Source organism: Archocentrus centrarchus, chromosome 1 (assembly GCF_007364275.1).
Source record: "Archocentrus centrarchus isolate MPI-CPG fArcCen1 chromosome 1, fArcCen1, whole genome shotgun sequence".
In the NCBI taxonomy this organism is placed as follows: domain Eukaryota; kingdom Metazoa; phylum Chordata; class Actinopteri; order Cichliformes; family Cichlidae; genus Archocentrus; species Archocentrus centrarchus.
In genome coordinates this window covers 16216589-16238864 of record NC_044346.1, presented here as the reverse complement: position 1 = coordinate 16238864, position 22276 = coordinate 16216589, and the positions used below count along the sequence as shown (strand labels likewise).

Below are 22276 nucleotides of genomic sequence, written 5' to 3'. Positions count from 1 at the left end.
GTTTAGTGGACAGGCAGTCCACTTTTTGGCACAATACCTGCCTCATATTTAAGAAATTACATTCATTTCAGTGTCCACAAGATGGTGCCAAGTATCCATAAGGTGTAAAACACCCTTTTGTTTTTTTTTAATTGTGCAAACAAGTTGAATTTAACAAGGTGTGAATGAACACATAGAAATGGTTATAATCTGGACATAAAGTGTTTATTTCTGTGCTTTTTTTTTTTTAGAGTATCAGTTCTGTAATGCTAATCTCAAAGCCTAACCACAACTTCATGACAGCTTACTGATTTGATAAAATTAAGCATAGTTTATTGAGCAATATAGGCCTCAAAGTAAATCTCATAGAGTTGCTGATAAAATTGTCTTCATCATTCTTCATTCTTCTTTCATCATTCTTTCAACCACAGAGCTGACAGCAGCTTGCCGTTTAGATCAATACAGAATATAATACACTATTTAAAATGTCATAAGAGTTAAACAACTGGAAAGAAACATATTAAACAATACGTGACTGTCAATGAATAAATAGATGCTGAAGTGCATTCAAGCATTAAATGAGGATAAAATACAAGTCTGGAATTAAAATGAGTTGATTCACGTGTGGCGATGACTCGGATTTTAAATGTTTTGTCATCACATCATGCATCATCTCGCTACTAAATAATTAACCACTGCATAATTCTCTGTGCAAGCAGATTCTGTTATTAAAGTGCAGCTTCTCTCAGTGGCCTAAAGCACATTTGCCAACTGATTAGAAAATGAAATTTGGCACCCTTCCCACGAATAACTTCATTCAGTGAGAGAGCTTTGTTGCAGTCTTAATCCACCAGCGTGCGGCCAAAAATGAGAGCAAATCTAGCAGCAGGTGACAGGTGACAGATGACCAGAAGAAGAATAACAACTGAGCAGAAAATTTCCACCTTGTACAGTAATCCGACAGTTTCGGTGTGTATGCTAATGAGGCAATATTTCTGTGCAGTTTGTCTGCAAAATGTTCAACAGATGCACATTTAAAATCAAAGTAATTCGTCAGTAAAACAGCCTCCTTGGCAAAAGGAGCATATCGATTTCATCTAGTCTTTCCGCCATGCCTCTTCTCTCAGGGAGTATCGATGCTCCCGCCAGTCTTTAAGAACTCAGCAGTCTGGTCTAAAGAATAAGGAAAAGGAATAAACCCTCTTCTTGATATAGGAGAGGGTTTGATTGCCTGGGAGATTCAAAGAAAGACGTAATGTGCCTATTTGCATCAGTTAATTGTGCTACTGTTTGCTAAAAAGCTACATAAGTCTTCTAGAGAAGAAGACACGAAGATTTGGAGAGTATATTTGTCAAGTGTGCACTCAAAGAAAGTCCCTGTTGTAAAGCTTCAGAGGCCAGAAAAGACAGTCAGAAAGCATGTCGTCTGCTGTACTCGCTCACACTGTGCTGATCTTATTAACCAGTGTGCAAAGTGCCTACCTCATCTATAATATACTTACTTGTTAATGACTCTGCAGTCTCCAGAATCAACGCTAACATAAGTGATTGGCATTTTGTCCGGTGTGTAAACATTTTAAACCCTGTGGTGCTTAATACCAGAAACGTTCCATTACTTTCAGCATTTATTGTGGTGACATTACAGCTTTTCAGCAACAGCATCAAAAACTAACTAAGTTAGTGTACCTGATCCTGGCAGCAGATCCATTGGTTCCTGTGGGCTTCAGTGTGGGGTGTTTGTGGATAGGGTCTGTTCCAGATCTGAGAGCTTATGGGCTGTTTCAGCGCCTCAGGGTCGGGTCTGTCGTTGCATTGTGGCAGAGTGCTGCAGTAACATCCACATGAATCCCGGGCCCCTAGGTTGGTTAGTGCTTTTAATGTTGTATCACAAATCACAGGATGGGAGTGCGCATAACAGATTTGCCTGACCTGTCCACTTTCAAGCCCGTTTGTCTCGGATATGCTTGCATTCATGCTGGCACAACACACCAGTCATAGCGCACACTTTACTCTGGGGATAGAACACAGAACACAGTGTGAACATTTTTCATTGTGGGCACAGTTTCCCTCTGTCTGCACTGCAGTAGATTATGGTCTGTGAGCCTGACCTCCCTGGCTGGCAGGATACCTATCCACACAAAACTCAATCTATTATATTCCTATTATTATTCTCCTGCTATTATTTTTTATTTATGAACTCTACTTGGGCTGCTTTGCATGAGTCACAGTTCAAAATGCTAATTTATTTTAAATCTAATATTGAGCCTTGATGCAGACCTTCAGTTCAAGCACTGTCTGAAACTCTCACTTTAAGTCTGCCCTACCTTTTTTTCATTGGCTGCACCCACATAGAGAAGATCTGAACAGCAGGTTTATTCAAACTTTGGAAGTTTGTTTCCACCACTGATTTTTTTTTTTTTAAAAACCTCACCCACCATTAGGTGCAGGGAGGTTATGTTTTCTATGAAAATTTCTGGAGTTGTTGGGGGTGGTACAAGCAACAATTTATTAAAATTTTGGTGGTGATCACGGTCTGGATCCAAGGATTCTTTACCATTGTGAGATAGGCACAATACTCACACATTTAAGGATTACACAGACAAAAAGTCAGTGACATGCAACTAACATCAAAATTTGATGGAGTATTGACAACACTGGGTGGTATTTATTGCAATATGCGGTATGCACTCCACTGAATGCCCTTCTAGTTTTTTTATTGCTTGTTTGTTTGTTTTGTTTGTTTGCACCAGGCAGAGCTAAATTGAATTTTAAAGTTATTATCTCAACATTTCAGCAGTTGGCTTTTTTCTTTTTTTCCACTGGCAGAAACAAGCTTCCATACCAAACCCTGTCCATATTAGGAATATCCCCTCTCACTGACGTCATACAGAACCAAGCGTTTAAAAGGCTGGCCGAATCGGACCGTCTAGAGCAGTCTGAAGCCGGAACTGTTGGTTAGTCGCACATGTGCTGACCTCATTATTTTTTATACATGCTTCATGTACGTCAGTGACTTTTACTCATGATGGCTCACTGCTCCCTCTGATGGCTGACAGCTGGATTGCAGTTTTTTTTTGCTTTGTGGCTACTTTCACTGCTCGCAGTTACACGATACTAAAACGTTTGGCTTTTCGAGACAGCGAGATAACTCACTTTAAGGGCTTGTTTTAATTTGGGATCAGGGGAAATCAATTTGTTGGTGACATGCTTAAAGTGGAGCTCATGAGAGGAGCACCTCACTCTGCTAATTACCCAACTTCACCCTTTTGAAGTTGTGAAGACTTCAAAGTGTAAAGTTACAGCGGGCTCGAGCCCTAAGCGGCCTCATATATGTGCTATTTTAGCGATCAGATCACCTTCAGATGATTCATAAGAGGTGGGTGGGGTGCTTTTGGATGTCAGCTTACAGTCCCGTGAGCCTGGCGGGCTTCTCACTGGCTGCTTCATGCAGAACAGTAGAGAGAAGAAAAAAAAGAGGAGTGGTGGTGGGACAAAAGAAAAGCGGAGTCTGGCACAGAGCGCAGGAAATGGTATGCAGCACAGGCTGCTCTGTCCCTCCTCCTCCTCCGTAGCGATCATCCTGTCCGTTATTATTCGGCACAGACAGCGGCCCGTTTTAAACTGAAGCACCGGGCTCCCAGGCGCACATTGTGGAAGTATCTCCTCCCGGCATGCCCCAGCGACACACCTAAAAACGGTTACCACCTGATGATGGCTTCGGTGCGGACGGTCAGCAAAGTTGCAGCGGGACTTCTGGGAAGTATTCCTACTCTCCGCTGCGGTCTCAGACTTGCTCGTCCGGTTTCATTTCCACACCAGGTAAATCCACCCTGTAGACCGAGCTCTTTGCAGGCGCCTCCGTTTTAAGTGTACCGCGGCTTCCTGCTGAAGCGCCAGACGCTGTTTTTGTGACCGATTTGAATCTTCCTCCAATCAGGCGTGGGCGCTTCTCAAAGAGGGACTTCAAAACTTTTTAATTTTTCTGTTGTTTACATGCGTGCTCGAAACAATCAGCCTCGGAAAATGTGTATTTGTGTGTGCAACACCTCACCGCTAACGCAGTTCTTTTCCAGCTGCCTCTCAAATATACCAATAAACCTGAAGACCAGTCCCAGAAGACATCATTACCGCGCTATATACAGTGCAGCCTTCAGCAGGGAAGCCAGTATGTTATTATATCACCGTATGTGTACATCACCGGCCAACAACCATGTCCAGCCCACAGTGCAGGAAATAGTGCAGCAGGGAAATGCTGCAGAAAGTGAAAGCCCACATTGCCTCAGAGCATCACCTTAAGATCTTTGTGATGAGGCTTTTACTCACGCTTTTATTAAGGCGCCTCTTCAGCCCACATCTTTTATCACCCACTACATGAAATTGCTTTGGTCAGCTCAGTTGCAGGCAGGCAGATCTCAATTTAGGCACCTCGAATCTATGAGTGTGCAGGGAGAGCAGTGCTAAATGCAATCAGAGCCTCCACAGACGGATGCTGAGATGGAGTTTGTTGGATTGGGAAAAAAATTGAAGCTGTCAGAGGGGCAAGATGCAGTGACTCACTCCTACACGCCAGAGTGACTAAGATGAGTTTTATTTTTAGACTGGACCATATATAAAAGTGGAGCTTCAGTAAGCAAAATCCTTACAGCAGCCCCATGCACCAGTTTACGCTGTTTCAGCACAAAATGCAACTCATATCAGCTACAGAAAGAGCAGTTTGCATCACATGGATGTGCTTTATAGGGCTGCCTTATTTTGTCAGTTTAGAGGACAGGAAGTGAGACAAGAAAGACTGGGAACAGCGTGCGACAAAGGTTCCTCTGTTTTTATGGTCTTTAACCACCAAAATTCCCCCTGCAAAACTACAAGCAGATATTCAGTGACAGATGGGCCCGTTATGTGCTTTACAATTTTTCTTTTCCCAGCCAGGAATTCATCAACCTCAGTGCCGTAGAGGCTGGGAGAATCTGAATTACATTACCTCCCAAAAATGGGACATTCAGCGTGAAAAGACCATTTTTTTGTAAATGAGAAGTTGCACCACAGCATGTTTTTAATCGGAAGGTAATACACTTGAAAAAGCAGAGAGCAGGGGCTGCATGCAAATATACAGCATCAGTTTTCAGAATCCACACAGCAAGTTACCAGTTTTTAATCAGACTCTTTCTAATGCAACCAAGCAGAGGAAGTAGGCAGAGGTCAATCTAGAGAATGCTCATTAGACCATAGAAAGCTAAGCTAGGTTTACCTGCATTTTGACATTAGGGATCTGGTTAGCCTAAAAAATCCATGCCAAATCCTCAATTCAACACCACTTGTTTTGGCTATCTATAGGGCAATATTCATATTCAGGCCACATGTCTTTTAAAAAAAATGGGCTTTTCCCTGATGAGAGACCACCAGATTCAAAATATTCAAACATCTTTCTGCAAAAGTTTCACCGCAGGCATGACAGGAAGTTTGGGTTAGTTTGCTCCACGATACTGTAATACAGGTAAGCATAATGCAGGAATGTTTGGTTTCTCTCAGTGCTGAGAGAAACCTTTCTGACCTACAGGAAACTCAAGTGATGCTCAGTGTTAGTTGTTTGCAGTTTCACACAATCACATGAGAGAATCAATATCAGTGTTGTCTCTGGAGCCTCGAGTGCGAGTGAAACCTTCAGTGCTGAATCAATGGGGCTGAGGAGGATGAAGAAAGGAAAGGCATTAGTTTGTGTATCGAATGTGTGTGAAATGCTAAAATGAGATGTCAGGCTTTTGGGAGCGTTTTTAATATGGGCTCAATGATACAGCCCTTGAGCGCAGTGGCGGGACACATGACAAAGTCATCTGCAAGTGAGTTTGACTGCAACCTATTTCCAGAAGTACAAATGTGTTTATTAGAGCATGGAGACACAATGCTTCACATTGTGAAAACCGATCTTACACAAGCAGGTTTCCAAAGCAGGAATGAGAAGAAAGCAGAAAACATTCCTTTGCATTTATTGTTGTTATTCTGCAGAAACCGTGAATTGAAAAAATGTTCACATGGCTGAGACAGACAGGATCACTTTGTCATGCAGGGTGACCACTAATGGAGATGTTATGATTGAGCGGTGACAGCACGTTGGTGGTCCGTGGGCAGCTTCGGACTGCAGAGCGCGAAGCTGATGAGGGCAGTGTCAAAATTATGTTGTGCAATGCACTGTGGTCACTGTCTGCACTTTTCATGCTGTATTTTTATAATTTATTTATTTATTTTTTTAAATCTTTGATGCTTTTTTCAGGCTTCTCCCATTCCCAATTAACTTGCCAACCAATCAGCATTTGACCGAAGCGCAGCGTCATCCACGTCAAACAACTCGCAGTTGAGATTTTGGAAGACAGGTTTCCGGTAGTTGAAAACCCCTTTACGTAGGCTTTCCATAAACAAATCCCTCCACAAACAGACCCAACACAGTAGCATAAATTAAGCGTCACTCTATTTGCTCTCTGGCAGTTTTTCATTGTCTTGGCAGTGGGCAGACATACACTGTAAAATATAAGTGATTTAATGTGAAGAACCTTGACAGCCAAGTGAGGCCATGCCAGGTGCAGATGCTGGTCTTTATTAGGGCAATAAATAAAGTGAGTGTTCATTGTAAGGAGGCACACAAACTGTGACACGAGGCCTCAGTAGATATCAAGAACCGATTTCTTTTCTTCATTTGTAGTCCAGTGTGTCTTAAGGAGGAAGCTGTTGCTCAACACAACAGCAGTATAGAGAGAACCGTCTTTCTGTGAGAGTTTTAGACCTCACTTGCGCACGCACACACACACACACACGCACACACACTATCACTATCAGATGACAGCAAGTTTTCTCGAGTTTACTTCTCAAGGGGAAAAAAACGCATGTTTGTGCAAAGTGTCAACAAAAGTTATGTAACTTCACTTCTTAGTATTTCCATCTATATAAGGACCACAGTGAAAAGGAGCTTTTCCTTTTGCGATGTAATAAGGCTTCAGCTTGTAGGAAAGTTGGACCAACATGACCTGAGAGAACTAAATAAGTTGAGCTAAAGTAAAAGTTTGAATTCGAAACAGGTTCAGTGTAACATTTGTAATGTGTGTGCACATCGTGTTAACGTGAATTTCTACGTATTTAAAAACATTGAGTAACAAGTCTGTACTAAACATTTTGACACCTTATTTAGTCATTTTGTGTGTGTGTGTGTGTGTGTGTGTGTGTGTGTGTGTGTGTGGGGGGAAGTGATCATGGGGGGCCAGTCACTCGTCATGCCTCTGTCTGCATATTACAAATCACAAACACGCACTCATTGACTTAAATACACAATGAATGACATATTGTAACCCTTGTAAATCTTCACTGCACAAAAAAATGAAAGGAACACTAGCTTCCAGCCAATTAAACTTCTGGGATATTGACCTGGTCAGTTAAGTAGCAGAGGGGATTGTTAATCAGTTTCAGCTGCTTTGGTGTTAATGAAGTTAACAACAGGTGCATTAGAGAGGCAACAATGAGACGACCCCCAAAACAGGAATGGTTTTACAGGTGGAGGCCACTGACATTTTTTCCCTCCTCATCTTTTCTGTTTTTTCACTTGTTTTGTATTTGGCTAGGGTCAGAGGCTGCACAGATAGTTCAACTCCTCCAGGATGGCACATAAGTACGTGCCATCGCCAGAAGGTTTGCTGTGTCTCTCAGCACAGTCGCTAAAGCAGGGCTCTTTAACTCCAGGCCTCGAGAGCCCCTGTCCTGCAGGTTTTAGATGCGTCTCTGCTTCAACATACCTGAGTCAAGTATAGAAGTCATTAGCAGGACTCTGGAGAACTTGACTGCATACTGAGGAGGTAATTCAGCCATTTGATTCAGGTGTGTTGGATCAGGGACACATCTAAAACCTGCAGGACAGGGGCTCTCGAGGCCTGGAGCCCTGCCCTAAAGCATGGAGGAGATTCCAGGAGACAGGCAGTCACATTTGAGCACATTTGACAGACCTGAAAGGGTCTGGAGAGGCCGAGGAGAACATTATGCTGCCTGTAACATCATTCAGCATGACTGGTCTGGTGGTGGGTCTGTGATGGTCTAGGGAGGCATATCCATGGAGGGATGCACAGACCTCTACAGGCTAGGCAAGGGCACCCTGACTACCATTAGGTATCAGGACTTATTATTATTATTTCAATATCTTATATAATGTGTTATGACTATATTCAATGTTCAAGTTCTGCTCGTGGAACCAAATACACATATAGGCTCACCAGCCACTTCATTAGGTAAGAAGCTCTCTGTGGTTTCACACCCCCCACCCACCCCCAGTACATCTCTGGCTCGCTCAGTGTATATAACCCAATTAGACCTTTTCCATCATCAGTTCCATACCTTTTAACTGTTGCCATAATTAGTTCTAAGTATACTGAGGGTGCTTTCAGTGTCTGTGGTCCTGATCTTTGGAACAAGCTGCCTGCTGACCTGAGGTCAATTACAACTTGTCTGCATTCAAAAACAGACTCCAAGCCTTTTTATTTCACAGGCTTAATAACTTGTGTGTATGTGTGTGTGTTAACTTGTATTTTATTTTGTTTGTTTTATTGCCTGTCCCTTACGAAAATCCACTATGGTTAACTATAGTTTTTCTACATTTTTCCATGGTTACTGCATAAAAACCATAGAAACCATAGTGGATTTTTGTAACGTAGACTTGCATAGTTATCTCACCGACCGATAGGTGGAGGGAGGTTATGTTTTAACCTCTGTCCGTCTGTCTGTTTGTTAGCAGTATAACTCAGTGTTTTGAACCAAAATTGATGAAACTGGAAATATATCTTAGGGGTCCAAGAATACATGGTTTCATTTTCAAGGTTAAAGGTGAAGGTCATCAAAAAATTTTTCAAACATTAAAAAATTCAATTGGCAAAATTTTTAAATTCATACCTCAGTGAAGTTTTTTAGAGGACAGAAAGCTGCTGGATTGGGTCCTGGGGAAAGTACTCTGTGCCCGTGTAGATCCGTTGGCAGGAGTACTGACCAGGATATTCAGCACATCCTTGACATTGGCTGAAGTCCCGTCCTGTCTAAAGGCAGCCACTAGCATCCCAGTTCCTAAGAAAACAGCCATAAAAGACCTTAATGACTACAGACCAGTGGCGCTGATGTCTGAAGTCATGAAGTGTTTTGAAAGGCTTATCCTCAAGAACCTCAAAGCACGCCTCCTCCAGAACTTTGACCCACACCAGTTTGTCTACAGGGCAAACCGGTCCACGGAGGATGCCATCGTCACTGCTCTCCATACAGCCTTGGAACTCTTGGACCACTCGGGAACCTATGTCAGGATGCTGTTCGTCGACTACAGTTTGGCGTTCTACACCATCAGCCCTGACATCCTGGTGGAGAAGTTGGCTGACTTGGACTTGCCAATGACACCAGGGTGCTCAGCCTGATTTGGGGCAGGGGGTTGAATCAGTCTACAGGGAGTAAATACAGGATCTGGCAGGATGGTGCTTCAAAAACAATCTGGAGCTGAACACCACTAAGACCAAAGAGATGGTCATTGACTTCAGGAGGCAGAGAGGGACCATGCTCTACTTTACATCAATGAAGTATGTGTAGAGAGAGTAGCCTCCTTCGAATTCCTGGGGACCCACATTTCTGAGGTCCTCACCTGGACTGCCAACACAGCAGCACTGGTAAAAAAAAAAAAAAAGAAGCCCAGCAGAGACTCCACTTCCTGCATGTCCTGTGGAGGAACCACCTGGAGGAGAAGCTGCAGGTGTCCTTCTTCTTTTAATGTCCTGTGTGTCTGTCTGGTTCTGCTCTGCAGAGGGTCACTGGCTGCCCCCTGCCTCCCCTGGAGAACATTGTCAGCTGTCACTCCATTAGCAGAGCAAAGGAAATCTTGGCAGACCCCTCTCACCCTGGTCAACACCTGTTCAACCTGCTGCCATCAGGGAAGCGACTCAGGTCACAGAAGGGAAGGACGGACAGTATCAGGAACAGCTTTTAACCCCTGGGCCATTAGACTCTTGAACACTATACAGTAATACACAACAATAGGTTCACTGACTCACTACTCACTTCCTCTTCTGACTACCTCACTGTGCTTTATTAATATGTTCAGTATATCATAACCATCCTTGCCACTGCAACCACTGCATTTATGCAATATTGGTATATTTTGAATATTTGTTACATATTTATTCCCCTGTAAGTGCTTGTGTTTGTTTATATACAAACTGGTTTTACACTATTTTTCTTATGTTCTTGTTTAGGTTTTATAGGGAAAGGCACTGAACTATGGCAGCTGCTACATTTTCACGATGCTCTGTGTTTGATGACAAAATTTGGGGTGGGGAGGTATGCAGTCTACTGAGTGCCCTTCTAGATTTTTGTTTTTCTGGTAAATACGTTGACTTTAAACGTAATGAAATGTGCTATGTAAATAAAATGACTTTTTCATTGACTGTAGTCATAAGGGGATGAACATGGACAGCAACAATACTCAGGTAGGCTCTGGTGTTTCCCCCACACTTTGAGTTACTGTTGCCTTCATCATCAGTTCACAGCACCCTGGTCATTCTCCTTTGACCTCTCACATCAACAAGTCATTTTCTCCCAGAGAACTGCCTGTCACTGGATATTTTCTCTTTTTCAGACCACTCTCTGGAAACCCTAGAGATGGTTGTGGGAAAATCTCAGTAGATCAGCAGTTTCTGAAATACTCAGACCAGCCCATCTGGCGCCGACATCCATGCCACATTCAAAGTCACTAAAATGGCCTTTCTTCCACGTTTTGATGCTCGGTTTGAACTTCAGCACCCGCAGTTTCAGCTTGATCATGTCTACATGCATTGAGTTGCTGCCATGTGATTAGGTTACTGTATGGTTATTGTAATATTTAACAATCTTTACAGAAAAAATGTAAACGGCAGGTGTGATAGTGTTGACCCCGCATTGTTATGGGCTTGTTATGACAGCCCATCATAGCAATGTACTGTGTGATAAGTAGTGAAAGTTGCCATTGTGTTCATTGGACAAGGAGGTCACAAGTAAACTCCTTTTCACCTTTTCAGCTCTCCTGCAAACAATGGAGTTTTTCTCACTGAGGGTTTAATAAGTAAACTCAATATAGCTTTTTTTTTTTTTTTTTTTTAACTTTTTATTTTCAACAACAATTTTATATCAACACATACACATGTCTACCCTTGTCACATCTGTCCGGCTCTGTCAAAAGTTATCCAGGGATTAATGATGGAGGAGACAAGTCCAACAGGGATACATTTCCTTCAAATATATGTTAGCCCCACTAAGAGAAACCTATATTCATTAACAACATCCATGGATATATAAATCACAATAATTTCAGTGACAGGGACTACAGTAGACATAATGAAAATACAGATTAAAGTAATAAAAGTACACAATAATAATAATACAAAATAAATTTGAAGGGTACTAAACTCAGTATAGCTTTTAATCCAACAAGATACTCATCTACATGGTGTGTTCTTGTCCTGGTATGACTTTGTGATGAAGCGTTGCTAAGCCATGTGTCACAAAAGAGGAAATGTGATTCACTCAGAGGCTTTTGTGTCAGCTTTGCAGTGTAGTTTAAGTCGTTGTTTGAAGTTGTTTTTCTGCTCCTTTTTAATTAACTTCTCTTAGATCTGTCTGTTCTGGACCTTTGCAAACACCACTTGAATTCCTAAAGGGACATCCCCCCCCCCCCCCCCCCCCCCCCCCACACACACACAAACACACACCCCTTGTTTTTCAATATTCAGCTCTTTCCTTGTGGTATTCAAGGTTGAAAGTTGTAGCACTCTTTGCTGAGATAAGCTTGGGGAATGTTGAGTCAGTTATAAATGTAGATGTATAAATGAGAGATGGTGAACTGTAAGAAAAAAAATGGGCTAAATATAAGTGCTCGCTCCACCCTTTTTGTGTGGTCACAGATGAGAAGATTTTTTTTTTTAAAACTCCTCCCCTGGTAGATTCATGATTTGGAACGCTCTGCTTGTTACACCTTCTTTTAAAGCTCACTTTGCAGCCAGTTTGGATTACGAGAAATTGTTTTTTTTTTTTGTTTGTTTTTTTTAATTATTTTTTGTGTTTTCTACTGTTTTGTTTTATGTTACCAAACATTTTATTAATTGTACTTGTGTGAAACACAACCCGAGCCTTGTGTTCATGTAGTACATCACACCACATGCGTCTTCTTCCCGCTTCCCACCTTCTCTTTGTTCTTTTAACCGATCCGGATCATTAACTGAGTAGAAGAAGATAAATGGTTCAATGCAAATTGTTTTCATGGCAGAGTGCTGGCTGTTCTCAATCATAATGGCAACAGAGTAATTCAATTTCTACTCCTGGCAGCCTTAGTTTATCACACTCGCACATTTTTCTTGCTGCCTCGGGTCACTCTGGTTAGACACTGTAAGTCATTCTCTTATGATTCCATGTGAAAGTGGAAAAATTCCCTTTGCTTAGTAATATCACATCTGTGGCAAGAGTGAGAGCCGATTCCTTTCGGAGGCCATCGCTCAGTTGTGACAGGATTCATAATGGAGGGACCTGATGGAAGACTGCAGGGAAAACGAGGCTGCTTGCCACCGCCCTGATCATTACTCGATCAGGAAGCCACAGCCTGCACGAGGAAGGAGATCGCAGCTTGTCGCCATATTCCCAAGTTTTCACTCCCCAGTTTTGCTCCTCTCCTTCCGTGTTGGCGTGACATAAATAAAAAACGCTTAGCTCAAGGCGTAAATACACCTTCAGCTGATTTGTTCTGTGAACAGTTGGAAGAAACAATTTGGCGATGCAGGGCAGATGTGCAGCGTTATCCCCTGCAGCTCCAGGAATGTGTGAAGGACAATAGACAGACAGCGACCACTCTGCGCTCTGAATATTGATGCATTGTGTATCAGGGAAGTGTGTTTTGTTTTGATAAGAAGACAAATTTAGACAAAGGCGGTTTTAGTCAGACTGTCAAACCAGAGGGGCCGACCGGCTCTGCAAGTCATGCATGTTTTGTGCCATGAGAGCCATGCAGTTAGATATTACTCATGTGTTTGGCATACGTGGGCATGTCCAGGCACCACAGTCTTAACCACTCATGTATGTGTGTTGTGTGTATCTATGGGTGGGTCCATCTCTTTGAATTGGAATAGCTCAAGTAAAACTTTAGTGAAACCCCCTCTGAGGGTGAAAATGCAGACCCCCATGTTAATGTGTCCAGCTTTGCAGGAGAAATAAGCATACTGATTGACAGGTGGATGCCAGCACAGGCGGTTGTAGCTTAATTTGGGTTACTGAAACTGAAAAATGTGTATTCGTTCAGTGGTTGCTGGAAGTTGTGGGCATTTGCTGTGAAATTGGTTGCTAAAGCCTCAGTTACACAGGCAAAGAGACCGGTCATTGACCCCCACCCCACCCCCCGGCACCCAGAGGTTGTTAGGGAAAAATGTGTGGGTCAATCCATCTAAAATCATCGTGGGTCTTCTGCTTGACTGTCTCTGATTTTCCCAACAATTTTATGGCCCAAAGGTTGTACATAAATAACGATTGCTATGAAACTTTAGCTTCACATATCAAGTACTTTTCAAGCTATATCTTTTTGAAAAATAGTCTGTCGACCAACTTTCAGCATGTTTTTTTTTACACTTTGAAATCTGAGGAAAGGTTTGAACATGAATATCTCAAAAACTACTAAAGATAAAAGCCTGAAAATTTCTCTGGCCTTTTTTACTATAAAAATGAACTGGGATCTGCAATTTCAGACAGATAGAATATTGAGGTGTTGACATGCTGCCTGTCTCCACCCTCAGTAAACCACTGTGGGCCCTTGAGCAAGGCCCTTAACCCCCAGTTTGCTCCCCAGGTGCTTTCTAGCTGCCCCTTGCTCCACATGTTGTGCCGCATGTGTGATCGGTTAAATGCAGAGACTGGATTTCACTACATGCATGTGTATGTGACAAGTTGTTTGTTTTAATATTTTTGAGATATTCATGTTCAAACATGGCCTCAGATTTCAATGTGTTGAAAAAAAGGCCTGAAAGTGGGTAGAAACCTGCTTGCGATTTCTTTGGTCACTAGCACATTGCTGAAGTTGCCTGTAGTTTGCATGGAAGATGAGGACTTGTTTGCAAACACTTGCCAACTACTTGCGGAGAGGAATTGAAACTGTGCAAAGTACAACGCACTCCAGAAATGGAAATCATTAGCTTCAAAATAAGGCGAACAGTCACATTTCATTGCTTCTCAGTGAGTAGCTGGCGAGCGTGGAGACAAGTCGACACGCACACTGAGGGTGATGGCAGCAGCGTGCTAGCAGCCCCCTCTTTTGTGACTGATTTGAAAGCCACTTACTAGGTTTAAATATTTCAATGAATATTGAATGTGCCAACGTGAGATTTTGTACATGCATTCTGTGCCTGCAGAAGATGAAGCCCGATGGATTTTGTGAGCCTCTAACCCCGTGAATAGTTAGTTTCTGGCTCCGATGCTGCTGCTGGAGCTGACCGCACCTACTCAAGAGATTGCAGGACAGCAGGAACGACATAGAGAATCTGCCAAATTTCAAAATAAGAGACACCATCCAACCTAAACGCTCCACACCCAAAACACTCCTGGTGGTATAGAGTTGTGAAAGACTGAACAAAACTGCGTGGCAGTCTCAAAGTGACTCTCCTGCTGTGTTCCCAAAGTAAATGTTCATCCAGCTCAGCAACCTTTAAAGGGCTGCTACCTGTTATACTTGAGCGCAATATTAAAGTTTCCTCAAATAATTCAAAGAAATGTTTTCCTTGTTCCAAGTTTCCAAGACTAGATATCTACAAAAACCGTGATATTCACCTTAGCGCTGTGCTCAATAAAATAACATTTAAAAAAAGAGAGAGAGGTTTTAAATAGTCTGTTTGAAAATACCCCCAAAAATCAATTGGAGTCTGTTTTCAATTTCAAACCCAAGAATCTGTTTTAGGGGTCATCTGTCACCCCTCCCCATAAATGTAGATGGGTTTGCTGTAAAGATGTAACCTAGTGTAGCCAAATTGTTCTTTAATGTTTTCGTCCTTCGCTGTAAGTGCCTTTGTAACTGCCGCATAAAGGTGAGAGACAAAAGAAGGTCACATGGGCCTTATTATAGTCTGTGTTACAGACTATAATAACAGAGGGCTGGGAGCATGGCTTTGGAAATGGACAATTATTCATCACACAGCCCTGAAGCTGTATTATCTGCCATGGTAGCCACGTTGTGTTGATTTAAGAATGGGATTGGTAACGTGTCTACACAGAATATAAAATGCCTGTAGGCACTCAGCTGTTGAATTTTCTTCGGTCAGTGAGCTCACACACACACACACACTCCCATTCAGCAAACAGTCTGGCCTCGTCCTTAATGCTCAACTTCAGCTCTGCTGTTTTCACATTAGCAGGGCAACGATGTGCAAAAAGTGGCGCTCCACTCACCCCCCTGTTAAACCATTTCATGAACTGTTTGCTAATGTGAGTGAAGTGTTGTGTGCATTTTATTTCACGCACCAACTGTGTTGGTGGCGAATGCCTGCACCACCCAGTTTAATGAAGTACTGTGACTGCCGGAGTAGGGGTGACATACAGAAGGTTTTCTTGGTCTGTTAAACATGCTGTGAAGGTGTTTGGTGTTAACTCTGAGTGGTGACAGAATAACTAGATTTTTTCTGGACTCCTAGGACAGCATGGTTTCTGGGATTGCTGTGATATGATGATATGGGTGTATTGGGGCACTTTTTTCCTCTTTTTTTTTTTTTTTGCTTGTGAGCCCTTAAAACAAATTTTTGTCCCTCACTATAGGTTATAGCCTCAGTGTGAACATGCCGAGCAAATACACCCCTGTGGGCTTACGGTGGGGAGCTCTAAACCCACATTTATCGCATGTGGGTCCCACAACAGCAGTTGTATTTTCTATGGGCAGGCTCACTGTGGGCCTCGGTATCTGCATGAAATGAGGTATGTAGTGCAGGGCACATCTGGGCTCTGCACTACATACCTCCACTGGGACCCACAGCCTGCTGTGGGTCCCAGTGGGTCTACCCACAGTGCCCCCACATTGGCCCCAAGGGGCCATGTTTGCTGGGTGAGTTGTAAGCAAAAAGTGTGTTTTTAGCCTCTCATATTTTTATATTTGAATATTAATCCGTAGTGAGAGTAGAGAGCAGGTGGAAGAGAGCCTGGAGACTTGGGGAGATGCTCTGGAGAGAAAAGCAATGAAAGTCAATAATAGCAAGACAGAACATGGGTGTATGAATGAGAGAGCTGGTGGATGAGTTTAAGTACCTGCGGTCAACCATCCAAAGCAGTGGACAGTGCACAAGAGAGGTGAAGAAGAGAGTGCAGGCAGGGGTGGAGTGGGTGGAGGCGAGTGTCGGGGATGATTTGTGACCTGCTATGATGTATGAGACAAAGTTAGGGAGGCGAGGCTGACCTGATTTGGGCATGTGCAGAGGAGGGATAGTGGATATATTGGACAAAGGATGTTGAAGATGGAGCTGCCAAGGCAGGAAGAAAAGCAGTCAGGAGGAAAGTGCTCTATAAATTGGAGTCCCTTTGGACATTTAACTCATTAGGGACAAAGTATACAGACAAGATCCCACAGTTTTCCTGTCCTTTCTACTAATGCCTCATGTTTTACTGTTCTCATCCAACTTAGTGTCCTGATAAAAGGCTCAGATTTTTGGTCCTGCCAGTTATTACTCCTTGCTTCCTTCCTCAGTACACTGCAGCTTTTAGGCATTTTTCAGTTTTTTGCCATCAGACAGAAGGCGCCTTCATATAGTTTCACCCACCAGTGCAGGCGGCCCTTAATTGCACTCTGTCTCTATCTGGAACAACTCAAATTTGACTCACGGGAGCACTTTGTTTCACTCTTCTTGTCCACATTTTTCTTCACTGTGTGATACATATCTGATAAATAAGCCCCTGTATACTGAACTTTTGTGTAATTTTCAGTAACTTTTTCAAGCATTTTCACACTTTGCTTTATCCACTGCGGCTTTAAATGCTTCAGGTTAAGTGTGAGGTTAATGTACACATTACTTAATACTCTATATATGAACCTTTTTCCTCTCAAAGCCCTCTCTCCAGAACAGTGTGAGAAACACTGTGCTTCAAGACTTGTCTACTCCTTCCTCCCATAAAAATGGACAGCTCCCTTTTTCTTCTTTAATGTAATATTGATTGAACAAACTCCCAGCTGGAAGGAAATGGGATGGGAGAGCGTGTCTGCAGCATCTCTGCGCGTTTGTGGGATGAAGCTGTATTCAAGTGGGAGGACTCAATGAGAAATACTGCAGTGTCCAGATTGTGGTCAGATTTAGTATTTAGTGTTGATTTGTTTTTTCCCCATTGTCAAATTATACTTACAACTTAATATTAAAAAAAGCCGCATTGAGTAGACATTCAAGTTTGCATTTAAAGTGGAAGGACTGCGCTCAGCGAATGCCGAGCGCAGGACAAAGAAGTGCTCCTGCTGTCTGGAATAATGAACTGTTCTCTGTGGATGTTTTCTCCACAGTCAGGAGTCTGGGAGGTACCTGAGGTCTTGCGGCGGGAATGTGCTGTTCATACTGACAGACACACTGGCATCTCATTAAGCATTTAATACTGTTGTCACAAAAAGAGTTAAAGTCGTGCATCAGCTGTTTTAATCAGACCAATCTGTGCTATCAGCTGGTCAAATTATGAACCGCTTGGACAGGAAGTGAACCGCTTTCAAGCATTGAGTTTAATGGAAGAAATTCGTTTTGACATAAAAGCATATTACGGTGCCACGGCTTGGTAAACACGGCTGAACTGGCTTCTGGCAGATGGTTTCTAGGTGTGTCATTTTTTTCCCCTCAGATGCTTCCTTTTAGTGTTCTCTTGATCTGTTTACTCTCCAACATCTGCTGATATGACAGTTTGCCGAGGGCGGGGTGTGCGTACATGAGAACACAAAGAACAAACTGAGTCATTTCTTTCCTTTGCTCATTCTTCCTTCCTATCCTTCCTTTTAGGTTCAGTACAGAAGGCCTCCGCTTGGAAGTTATCAGCCTCTTTTCTACACTACACTTGCTCCCTCCAGTGGTAATATCATGTTATCACCTCCACAGAATATTAAACTGATATGTCACATGTCTGCTACTGCCACATGTCCCTTACATTCTTTACTTTTGGCTGAAGTACAAATTCAGTTCAGATACATATACATGTCCCCTCTTCACTGTGCTGCAGGTGCATCCTTGAAGTACAAATATGGCCGTTTGGTCCTGGAAGTCCCTTTGCCATCCAGAAATGAGAAGTGTTTGTTTTTCCTGAGGCCCATGTTGATGAGTGTGGGCGACCTGATAGCCGATGTGAGGAGAGAGGACCCAGGAGCTGCCGCTTCGGTTCTCTCTAAAGGTGAGGTATGCAGCAGGTGCAGTCAGTCCGGTTTGCTGGGTGTGCGTAAAAAAAAAAAGGCTCAACAGAAGCTAGTTAAGCAACATGCCTCCTCAGTAATCATTTATCCATTTTCACTTTAACACTGAGCAATTATCAGTTACTGTAGTACAATAGGTCACAGGCTTCCTGCCCTTTAAGACGGGGGCAGTGTCTGTTGTCTGATTTTGCAGCACAGATTATGGCTTTAAAACGAGTTTGAAAGTCACTGTGTGCTGTCTGTTTACAGATTTCGGGGAGTACAGCTGCATATTTGTAAGTCAGTGTTTGTTTGGGTCTGACGACAACAAGCCTGAAAAAAAATCAGGGGGACATTGTGTTACATACTGATAATGTTAGGAAAAAAAAATCCACGCTCTGTGGCTCCTCAATGAGACTGAGGGAGTAACATGAGGTTTCATTGGTACACACACACACACACCTGAACCTCTAAACAAAGTGTTGAGGGCTGGCTTTTGACACAGGAGAAAAATGCCTCAAAGAGTGAAACAAAGAAATGTGTAAGAAACAAATTTTGGAAGACATTTCCTTTTCATTCCTGCAGTCATATAATAGCCACTCACATCTGAGATGATCCCAAACCCCAGTGTGGGAACCAGTTCAATCAGTGGTGGTGTTGACACACTTTAGCCCCAGAGCAGTTAGAGTACTCGCGCTATCTCTGTTGATCTGTGATGCATCACTCCTTAAGTTAGCTTAAGGGGAACATATTTTTCCATGAAGGAAACAGGAGACACCGGTTCTCACCAGGGTTATAATAGTTTTGGATTTTACATTATAGTTTAGTTTTAGTTAGTTTTTACTTTTTTTTCTCTAATTCAGTTAGTTTTAATTAGTTTTCAGAGTGGTTTTGCTCGTTTTTATTAGTTTTTATTTTTGGTTTCATGCTTAGTTTTAGTTAGTTTCAGTTAGTTTCAGTATTAGTTTTAGTATTTTCATACCTAATCAGGTGCAAGATTCAAGGCGCAAAAGTGACTATTGTGTAATGAAAACTTGACAAAAGATACAGTTTAAAGAAATATAGTCAACAACCAACTGTTCACAAGACATGCTAAATTTGTGTAATATTAAGGACACACATGAGCATAATCAGGGAGAAACAAAGAAAAACATGAACTCCCAAACTCAATAAATTCTACAATAAACTCCACAATAAACTTCAGCATCAGTGCAGCAGATTAATAACGCCTACATGTGGTGTTAAACAAAAACAAACTCTTTGAAGGAGTCAAAGCTCAAATCCAGCTGCATCCTGATGTTCTCACCACCTGAAGCTGCTTCTGTTTTGGAGCTAGCTTGGTTAGATGCTCGCTAATTAAACCTGCAGGGTCTTTGCGGCCTCTGTACACAACCTACAGAAGTTGCCGACCTCATGTCCGCATTTATGCTTGTGTAGCTGGATTGTGTGTGTTAATTACCTTGTGGTCGTGTGCAGGTGTTTGTACTCAAAGAACCTCCATACGGGACTCGGCAGACCGCAGCCATTACTTTGCGGACCAGCGCGGTGAGCGCACGCACATGCGCACTCACACAGTTGTCCTGTGGCGCTCCCAGCTTAAACTCGGAGAGCGGAAACAATGATTTCATATCAATCCACAAGGCTTAAAAAACCCCCCAAAAAAACAAGTAAATGAAAGTAAGTTTATCGATTATTTCAGTTAGTTTTAGTTAGTTTTGTAAACTCACAATTCAGTTTTAATTAGTTATCGTTTTTTCCTTTTAATTATAGTTTTTATTTATTTCAGTTAACGACAATGTTTTTTCAATTTCAGTTTTCGTTATTTCGTTCGTTTTCGTTAACTATAATAACCCTGGTTCTCACACAGATTTTTATCACTTAAGAAGATGGGATTTGTTAGGCAAGAGCAGCAGATGAGCTTTTAGGCCAATGTGCTTCATCATGTCTTTTATACTTTTTGTCTCTTTGTGTTTTGTTGAATGTGTTGGTTGCTGTGTCAGCAAACCGTTTTTCAGGGTGTAAAGGATAACGCTAATTCAAGTCAACCCTTGTTGTGACAGACGGAGAGCGCATTGCCAACAGCACGCTGATAGATGCCCTGCTGGACAAGGACTTTCAGCTAGTCATCAATGATGCAGTTTATGAAGTCTGCGCTCCTGAGAAGGGTACAACACAATTCTCCATTTGGCACTTTTACAATTACACTTGATCCTGGTAGTAAAATGCGGTTATCATCTTAGATTTCACTCATATTTCATTCATTTTTACTTTCCCCTCCTTCTCTGCCCTGTTGTGCCCTCTGCTGCAGTGTGTTCGTCCGCTGAACGGGCTATGGAGCTGAAGGACATGAAACATGTGGTGCACCTGCTGCACACAGCGCTCCACCAGCCCGAACACCAACTGCTGAAGGAGAAGGAGCTTCTGGAGAGACTGGACAACCTCAAACAGGAGCTTTCGCCTCTGGAGAGGGTACGAAATGTGTCTCAGCATCTGCACACCCCTACACTCTTTCTCCTTTGTTATACTTGGTTGAAAGTCTGATTTTAAGGTAACAGATAACATTTTTTTCAGTTTAGCGTTTGACACTTGGTATCCCGTCACTTTCTGTGTTTTACTGCTGACAGATGAAGGCAGACCTGTCCCGTAAATCAGACTTCCAGACGTCCAGGGCTCTTTATGTTGGGCTGGCGCTGCTGTCTGTGCAGGGCGGCGCTCTGGCCTGGCTCACTTGGTGGGTCTATTCATGGGACGTCATGGAACCCGTCACTTACTTCATCACATACTCGACCAGCATGGGGGCTCTCGCCTACTATATACTCACCAAACAGGTAAGACTCAGAGACATGTGACTGACTGTAGGCGTAGATGACAAGTGCTCCTCAGATATTTCCATTTCACAAATTGGGAAGTTGTTCCTTCAGTCTCGGGCATGTCCATGTGCAGTTATGTGGACTGTGAAAAGAACACAAACGCTATAATAAAGATGTCCTGAATTTTATTGTTCTGAGGACTGATAGCTGTTTTCAGTGTAAATAAAAACTGCTCAAACTTGACTTCTTATCAGGGTAACTGCTGACAAATCACTTTACTCTTTATTTATTCTTGGTCACACCTACCTGGGCAGCAACTAGCTATTAGAACCTAACAGTCAGCAAGTCATCTACCAACATTTTCACTGACTTTTCAAGTTGTTTTTTTTTCTACAAAATATTGTGATCATCTCAAGATCACAGTTTGGGAAATGCAATGCACCTCCTTCATTCTCTCCCACAGGATTACCTATACCCAGATGCCCAAGACAGGCAGTTCCTGCGTTACTTTTATAAAGGGGCCAGGAAGAAGAGATTCAACGTGGAAAAATACAACGAACTCAAAGACGAGCTGGCTCAGGTTGGCTTCATCTTAAATGACTGAAGTGTGACAGTCCATGTTTCTTAGATGTTTTGTTCTTAAACAAATGCACCAGGAACTGTTTTGTTTTTTTTTTTATTTACTGGAAATATCAGCCAGAAAAGGTTCTGATGAAATGTTATTCAAAAATCTGCAACAAGTCCAAATGCTTTTCTTGTCTGTGATCTTCTGTTTCCTGTGTGTCAGGTGGAGGAAGACCTGAGGCGTCTGAGATATCCAACCCAACTTCAATTACCAATTGAGCAGATCCAGCCAAGGCCATGAACGCCGGTCCCTCACAGTTTAACAGAGCAAAAACAAATTTCTGCTTTATTTTGATAACGGCACCTTTTTATCTCAAATCATTCATGTCATTGTTTTCTTTACAAATCAATAATAATGCCAATTATATCATAAAAAACAAAGACTGATTACTATTTAAATTAAATGTTTCCCAAACTGTTTGAAACTGGCGTGTTCCCGATGTCTCATTTGTGAGGTTTCAAGTGCTTC

The 22276-nt window shown here is 42.5% G+C and overlaps 1 protein-coding gene across 1 annotated transcript; it reads left to right on the top strand.

Annotated features, from left to right (window-relative positions):
• The first annotated feature begins 3461 nt into the window (after nucleotides 1-3461).
• Nucleotides 3462-22232, top strand: LOC115784502 (calcium uniporter protein, mitochondrial-like). Its single transcript, XM_030735746.1, has 8 exons — nucleotides 3462-3798; nucleotides 17991-18060; nucleotides 18208-18375; nucleotides 20434-20538; nucleotides 20682-20842; nucleotides 20998-21201; nucleotides 21647-21763; nucleotides 21971-22232. Exons 1-8 carry the CDS (start codon nucleotides 3688-3690, stop codon nucleotides 22046-22048), a joined length of 1014 nt encoding a protein of 337 aa, XP_030591606.1. The 5' UTR covers nucleotides 3462-3687; the 3' UTR covers nucleotides 22049-22232.
• The last annotated feature ends 44 nt before the right edge of the window (nucleotides 22233-22276 follow it).